The 8,304-nt window shown below is 51.8% G+C and overlaps 1 protein-coding gene across 4 annotated transcripts in view; it reads right to left on the reverse strand.

Annotated features, from left to right (window-relative positions):
- EPS15L1 (epidermal growth factor receptor pathway substrate 15 like 1) overlaps nt 1-8,304 on the reverse strand; it is a 113,745-nt gene that overhangs the window by 17,119 nt on the left and 88,322 nt on the right. For 2 of the 4 annotated variants that reach the window (XM_003796525.3, XM_023517194.1), the window contains exon 22: nt 4,178-4,310. The exons of the other annotated variants lie outside the window; for them this stretch is intronic. In XM_003796525.3, coding sequence (XP_003796573.1) covers nt 4,178-4,310 — 133 coding nt within the window. The remainder of the gene's footprint in view (nt 1-4,177; nt 4,311-8,304) is intronic. 4 annotated transcript variants of the gene reach the window in all.

Genomic DNA, 8,304 nt, shown 5'->3' on the forward strand with positions numbered 1-8,304 from the left:
GGGGGGGGGAGGAAGGGGATGCAGGTCACATGCAGCACACCACTGCAAGGTTTTACCCACATACCTGCCTGCTGGCCCTGAGTCAGTCCCGTGTGTAGGTAGGGAGACTGACGCTTGGCCAAACTAAGTCACTTGCCCAGGGCCCCACAGAGGTTGGTGGCAGGATCAGAATCTGAAGAGGGGACCTTTGTCCAATGTCCAGAAATCAGCTTATTCAAGCAGCCCCCTGCATTTAAGTGGGATGGGTGGCCCACAGGCCAGAGGGAAGTGGACTCAAGAGTCGCCTGCCCTGCCGTCTCACATCAGAGCCCTTTCCTGGCACAGAGACTCAGCAGGATTCTAGAGCCCTCCAAGTCCTCTGGGATGGACAAACGCTGGGTGGGAATGTGGCAACATCAGATGGTTTCCAGGCAATACGGTGAGATTATGGAAGAGATCATTCCTTCATTGTGATTTCTGAGAACACAGGTATAATGCATTCTGTACAGTTTGTAAGAAATACCATTATAATTGGATAGTCTGTCTACTGGTCCTTGGATCAGTCTGTCTATCTCTACCAGGTCACAATTCAATCGCCAAGGCCACACAGGCTCCCACCTCAGCCTCCCCACTCATTTCTGGGGACCAGGGCTTCTCCTGCAAAGCCCCAGCATCCAGAAGCCCCTCATGTGTCCCAGCATGCCCAGGTGAAAGTGGCCCTCACCATGTGCTGGACAGAGGTCGGGAAAAGGCTGAGTCAGCATGAAGGGCAGAAAAGCACATTCCCTCATTTTCAAACTGCTGGACTTTGTTTTCTTTTTTAAAAAAAAATTCAGACATCAGCTTGGCCACTTCCATCTTAAGAAACCAAGAAAACAAGAGATGTGTCCTGTGTTTCCCGGCTGAACTTTCTGAGCAGGATCTGGCCTGATACTCACCGGCTGATCTCTCTTGCTAACAGCCTCTCTCCTGAGCTGCTATGTGGCCAGAGAGCAGAAAGGGGATTGTGTAGGACTGGGCTCCAGTTCCCCTGACCAGAGATCCGGGGCAAGGGGACAGCTCCCTTTGCACCCCTCCAAAATGCCAAATACTACAAATACCACCCCCCAATATACCCCTTGTTAAAAGGTCAGCCACTAGCTCTCACATCGTGTGCAGCTGCTGATATTCAGATTGTTAGACATTAGTATGGAATCGCAGCAGAAACAATGCTTGAAGCTCAAACAGTAGCTACCACATGGGCTGTACCTACCACCCAGCAGCATGTACAACGCAGAGTTTTTCTGTTCAGCCATTGCTTCTAGGTATAAGAATCAAATGAGAAGACGCTTAGGCCTCCACACAGATATCCAGTAGCTGCTCACAGATTAAAATGCTGCACACCCACCAACCATTTTCCAGAACACTCTAAACCTCACGGCTTGGTTCACAGTTATTCCTGTCTCCAGGACTGAGTGAGGCCAGGCAGGAAGCAGGTCACCAGGTCTACACTTGGTCCTATAGCCACCTCACTGGGCATTCCACATGACCTCTTGTCTCCTTTCCTCTGCCTGTCCTGCCTCTCATGGTTCTTGCCAGGATCTGGTGAGGTAAGAGCTGAGCAAGTGCTTCTTAAGGGCCCATCAGTATGGATATAATTCTGCAGAGCACTGAGGGGTACCTGGCACCTTGCCAACCATTGCAGAATACAAGTGCAGTGGCCTAAGCCATGAACAAAGGCAGCCTGGGAACCCCTGGGTCTGAAATCCTGAAATGGCTCTTTAAAAAGCCTGAACTCTGAAGCCAGGTCCAAGGAGGTACACCAAACCCTGGTGCTGATCCTCCCTACAGAGAGCAACAAGTATTCTCTGCTTTCTAAACCCACAGTACAGAAGCCAAAATGGGGATAGCAGGCTTACAGAGGGAGACACAAGGAGAGGTGACAGCTGAGGAAAAGTTTGATAGCAGACCCAGTTCGGGGTTCAAGTGAGGGAGGAGGCAGAGATGACAGTTTCCATGAAATACTCAAAACGAAGCTTTGCACCTCTGAGCCACTGAGTGGGACAGCTTATCCTCAGGGCCCACCAAATACAGCACTGCCCTGCACACATGTGCATGCATGCATGTAGTCATGTGTCTACACATGTTCATGTGTGCAGCAATGTGTGTGTGCGCATGTAACCACACACAGCTTGCATGCATGGATTTGTATGAATGTGTTTGCCTGCATGGGTGCACACATACATGTATGATGCAGCATGCACAAATGTGTGCAGATATGTGCACAGGCAAAAGTGTGTACAAGTGTGCATGCACATATCACATGCATATGAGCATATGCCCATGGGTATATGCACAGATGAGCATGCATATGCGTGCTTCTGTGTCAACTGTGTGTACACATGTATGCTTTTGTTCCTGCCTTTCAAACAGAGTGAGGAGACCTCATGCCATCCATCAGGAGACCCAAAAAGGTCCTGTAAGAGTCACTGCCTCTATGTAAGGTACAGGTGGCCTCTCAAAGGTGGAAGGGAATTCCTTTGTTGTTTTGTTTCCTCCATTTTATGGTAAATGTCTTTGATGTGTGGCTTACAGAAATGATCTCTTTACTCATCTGTATCTGCTCACAGTTCACGGAAAATCTGCTCCAAGTCTACACATTGGTCATGATTTCTTTCATGACTCACTCATAAGGAAGCCAACCTGGGCGCTACAGGCTGAGAAAAGGTCTTGGCTGAGCCAGGTAACAGAAAAGGAGAGGCAGTGCTTTTTATGTTTGTTTGCATTTTGTTCTTAGAGACAAGGTCTGGCTCTGTTATCCAGGCAGAAGTGTAGTGACATAATCATAGTTCATTGCAGCCTCCAACTCCTGAGCTTAAGCAATTCTCCTGCCCCAGCCTTCCAAGTCCCTGGGAATACAGGTACATGCCACCATGCCTAGCTAATGTTTCTCATTATTTAGAGACGGGGGAAGGGGGTGTCTCATTATGTTACCCAGGCTGTTCTCAAACTCCTGGCCTCAAGTGATCCTCCTGACTTGGCCTCCCAAAGTGCTGGGATTTCAGGTAAGAGCCACTATGCCTGCCTAGCATTTTAAAAATAATTTCCCGTCTGCTTATCCCTACTCATGGGTGACCTACATGGGGGATCAAGGATCACTCATAACTACGGAGCTGGGTGTAAATGGAGCCCACTGGGTAGATTCAAGGGCAGGGCAGTGCAGGCTGGAAGGTGAGCACCACACTCCCCATTGCAGAGGAGGTAAGGCTGGGAGGGGAGCACACCTGTCTAGGGAAGGCCAGGTAACAGAAGGCACAACCATGGAGATGTGTGGGTCTCCTGTGACCACTTACAATCAAGGGACAGTGTAGGTAAGACTCTGCCTGGAGACTAGAGAACAGAAGTCAAGTCCTGGGATGGGGCATGGATGAAATGGGCAATGAGCAAACTGGGGAAATGGATTAGAGATCTACAGTGAATACTTCTGTGGCAGTTTTCTGCTCTAGAGTCTGGGAAACCAGCCTGCCAGCCTATCTCTATCACACAAGAGGAATTTCACACACAAGTTCAAAGTCCTCAGAATCCTCGGGGGCACACTCGGACCTTCTCCTGAGAGCAGAGCAGAGGGCCAAGGCTGGGAGACACAGCAGCATCAGTGCAGAGAGGACAGGTAGGGTATGCAGGAAACCCTGGCTCAGAACCATGTGCTGAGATGTTGGGGGTGACATGGGGTTGAAGGGAAGCCCATGCCACACAGCCAAGGAGGACTCTCTTGCTCTCCCAGCCAGAGTCCTTAACCAGCTAGGAAGGGGCTGGACTAAGTAGGCAACCTCAGCTGCCACCCCCCATTCCCAGGCCCTCCTTAAGCATCAGGGGAAGAAGTCAGAGCAGCCCAGGGGCTGCTGGCCCATGGGTGCTTTTTGAGGTATAGCCAGGGTGCTGGGTGGCACTGACATGCTCGGGCAGAGGAGATAAGAAGCTTCCTGGGCCACAAGGAGGGCTCTAAGGCCTGGGCTTTGTAGAGCCCAACATAAGAGTCCAGAGCCAAGGGCCCACAGGACAGGGGTGAAGGCAAGCAGGCGCCAGGGGAGACCCTCTTGCTCAGTGTGCAGACCCCCATGGCATCTGCTTCTATCCTTGGCTAGTCAATGGGGAGCCCTGGGTCCCCCCATATCCTGCACTGGCAGATGGCGGCAGTAAGAGAAGAAAGCGTACTGACCGCTGGGCGGTTTAGGCCGTGGAGGAGCAGGTTTCTTCGGAGGCAGAGCAGGAGTGTCCTGTTTACTTTTAAAGGGGTCATCTGAGAATCCTGCCCCTCCCAAGGAGGAGGTGAAAGGGCCAGAAGTTGGGGGCTGTAAGAGAGGACACGAAACAGAGGCAACAATAATCGTTAAAATGAAGGCAATGGATGTCCATCGAGCAGACACTTGGGCACTGAGGGCCTTTGCAAGGCCTCTAACCCTCCTGGCTGCACAGCTCAGCCCTGCTCGGACCCAGGGTCTCTCTCAAGGCCCTTTGCTTTCTTTCACCCTCAACAGCAGGGGCCCTGTGGCCTGTGAAGGGTAAGCTGCCCGGCACACAGTAGCCTTGTCCCCTGAGGGGCTCCCATCCAGGAAGGGCACTCACGGCTGTGCTTGCCATCCTGCTGGGCAGGTGAAGGTGGGGGTGTTGGGGTCTTTTCTGACTCCAGGACTCAGCACACAGGGTCCATGGGGCTCCCGCTCACATGGCAGATACGCGCCTAACCCTCACTGCCACCATCACTCTCACCCAATGCAGTGCTCAGTGAGGATCTCTGTGACACCCCCAGCTGAGTGGGCCAATGTGGTCACTGCCTCTGGTTAGTGATGGGCAGCTTCACATGCTGGATCAAATGGCACTAGAACCTCCCCCCCCACTGGGCTGCCCACCAGCCACTGCCCCCACAGTGACCCAGGTTGCACTCACATGCCCAGCCCACCCCCTACCCATCAGCAAGATTGCACTACCCCCATGGGGGCTCTGACCACCCCTGCCCAGACCTTCCAGTAGTCTCCTCCACCCTGGCACATGCTCACCCTCATAGTCGCTGCCTCAGACCCAAACCAGATCATCATCTCAGCTTTAAACAGACAGTGACAGTTATATAGAGCTTGGTGGTTGCATGGGAGGATACGGGTGGATAAATGGATAGGTAGATGGATGTATAAATGGATGAGTGGAGGAATGAATGACAAATGGATGGATTGATAGGTAGGGAGAGAGAGAAGGGGGTAGAGATAGGTAGGTAGGTGGGTAGGTAGATATGTAGAGATGATAGCCAGGTAGCCCTGAACACCTAAAGCTGACAGGTAAGCTCTAGGTTCTCGTTAATGCACATGGGGCCTTCATCACCATCCCCTCATGATGACAAACTCTCAGTCCCTAGACCCCTTGTAATATGCAGATGCTGATGCAGCCTCCCATTTCCGGGCCCTACACACACAGATTCCGGGGAGCTCAGTTCACCCATCCACTTGGAGCCCATCTCCTTACTAAGACACTGGCGCCCTCTCCTACGGGCCCCTTCTTGCCAGCCACAGTGGCTCAGATACCATGCTGTTGCCCAGCAGGGCATGAGTCACTATGTCTCCATGACCAGCTTCCAGGCCTCTCCCACCTGGAGAGCCAGAGCAGACAGGGCCAGCACACGCTGCTATAGTGCCCACCCCTCACTTCAAGTACCAGTGCAGTATGAACTCCGGTATGCCTCAGGTTCCCTGCATGCAAAACAAGAGGTGTGAGGCTTAGCTGCATCTCAGGCATCTGAAGAAAGGGGCTGGGGCCACCAGAAAGGAGAAAATTACTTTCTATTGGGGGCACAGGGAGAGTGTATTAAAACAGAAAATGACTACAAAGAGGAGAGGGGACCTGGGGTAGGGTGGGGATAGGTCATAGCTAGAGAAAGTGGCCGGGAGGAAGCTTTTAATTCTTTCCTCAGCAGGACAAGGCTAGAGGCAGAGAACAGAGCAAAAACACACAGGTATACTTGAGTTTCCCTAAGTGGGGAGGAGAAGCTAACCCCACCTCTGGTGATGAGTCCCAGACACAGGTCACCTTGGCCTCTAGCATTTACATTCAGGGTCTTAGCCCCCCTGTAAGAGGTAGCCACCCCTACCCACACCCAGGTCCCTGGCAGCAGGTAAGTGGTGGGTCTGCAAAGGTTTCTGCACCCACACCTCAGTCCCACTCAGCTCTCTGGAGCCTCCCAGGTGGGAGACACTCACTGTGTTGATATTCTCACCTAAACTAGCCAGCAGCCTTGGGAGGGAACCCTGCAGTCAGCACATCTATTTTACACACAGAGAAACTGAGGCACAGAAAGGAGACATGGCCTGCCCAAATCACACAACAGATTGGCAGAAGACTCGAGGCTGGACCCCACATCATCTGCTTCCATCTGAGGCCAGAGCTTCTGGGCACTGCCCTTGGCTAGTGGTGGCTGCCCCAAGGGTGAGTATGGGACCACATCCTGGACAAACTGCCATTGCCTCAGACCTGTAGAGGACACATCCCCGGGCATGGGCAAGAGACAGAGCTGGCTGAAGGGTCAGAGGGAGGAAAAAACATTTTCTCTTAAGGAAGACAGAGCCTGTAACCCCAATTCATTTCCCCACCAAGACCAGCATGGCCTGCTGGGAAGGTCCCAGAGAGAAGAGCAGCTGGGCAGGGCTATAGCGAGGTGACAGGGGCACCTTCCTCTACAGCTGTTCCTTTGCCTCCCACCACACTCTGTGGATGGTTGGGGCACCTGCCTAGTCAGGCTGCAGAGCCTGGTGGCCTGAGGCAGAATCTAGAACCCCTGTCTGAATCCTAGCCCTACCAGCAGCACTGTCCATTTCATGCCTCAGTTTCCTCATCTGTAAAAATAACAAGAGGGACAGATGCCTGCTTTCAGGGCTGTGCAACAAAAAAAGGAGATGTGTAGCAAGTGTCTATCCACTGGTACCCAGATGTCAGCACATGGACAGTGCAACAATTCCTGTGCCCAGTATGAGGTCAGAATAGTTCACCCATCAGTGTGGAAGCTTGACTTCTGTCTCTCCTGCCATAGTCCCCAGACCTATCTGAGAGGGACTCAGCATGGGAGAAGAGCTATGGCATAGGACTGTAGCTGAGGTTTCAAATGGGCTGTTTAGGGTCTATGTTTGGGAGAAAATAAGATGAGGACAGAAGAGACAGGTGAAATACTGGTCTGTCCACAAGTGCTTTTGCTGTTCATGGAATGCATCCCCAGGCCTAGGGCTCATGTGGTCCTTCTCACAATTTTTTTTTTCTTTAATAAGAAATGGAGTGTCAGGTTGGGGATACGGGGTCATAGTGTATGGTACATTTCTTGGAGGTGGGACACAATTATAAGAGGAACTTTATCTAACAAATGCAATCAGTGTAACCTAATTCTTTGTACCCTCAATGAATCCCAAACAATAAAAAAAGAGAGAGAGAAAGAGATGGGGTCTTGCTCTGTCTCCTAGGCTGGAGTGCAATGGCACAGTCATAGCTCACCACAGTCTCAAACTCTTGGGCTCAAGTGATTCTCCCACCTCAGCCTCCTGGCTAGCTGGGATTATAGGCACCACCATAATGCCTGCCTAATTTAAACAAAAAATTCTTTTAGAGGTAGGATTTTGCTATGTGCCCAGACTGGTCTTGAACTCCTGGCCTCAAGCGATCGCCCTGTATCAGTCTCCCAGTGCTGGGATTATGGGTGTGAGCCACTGAACCTATCCTCTCTCTACAACTTGAGGTAGGCAGGAAGGAATGGAAACCATTTTCTTAGCAGAGGTGGTAGGACTAGGGTGAGTCCCCTGCATTGACCCCAGCCCTCATCCTGGTCCTGGGAACATACTGGCTCAGAGGGAGGGGCATGGAAGGGACACACTTCTCTGCAGCTGCTCACTCTCCTCAACACACACAGCCTTCTGGGCCGTGACTCTCCACTCTGAATGAACCCTAAGCCCGCAGGACCAAGGGGAGCCTTTTCACCCTCTGGCTCACACAGCAGAACCTGGGCTCTAAGAGTACACTCAGCCAAGAGTCGCTAAGTTGTGAGACCTGATGATACACTCAAATGCAGCTGCCTTGTTCCCTAGGCTGACCAGGGACATCTTCAGCCAAGTAGGCTCAGTATTTTCTACTTATATTTGAACCTGCAGGGCCAACTGGCTCCCTCAGAGATGCCAGGGTTCCTACCATAAATGGCACCCTTCAACAGTGAATTCTATAACTCTTTTTTTTTTGAGACAGAGCCTCAAGCTGTCCCCCTGGGTAGAGTGCCGTGGCATTACAGCTCACAGCAACCTCCAACTCCTGGGCTCAAGCGAGTCT

Source organism: Otolemur garnettii, unplaced genomic scaffold (genome assembly GCF_000181295.1).
Source record: "Otolemur garnettii isolate 467f Iridium unplaced genomic scaffold, OtoGar3 scaffold00105, whole genome shotgun sequence".
NCBI classification, from domain to species: domain Eukaryota; kingdom Metazoa; phylum Chordata; class Mammalia; order Primates; family Galagidae; genus Otolemur; species Otolemur garnettii.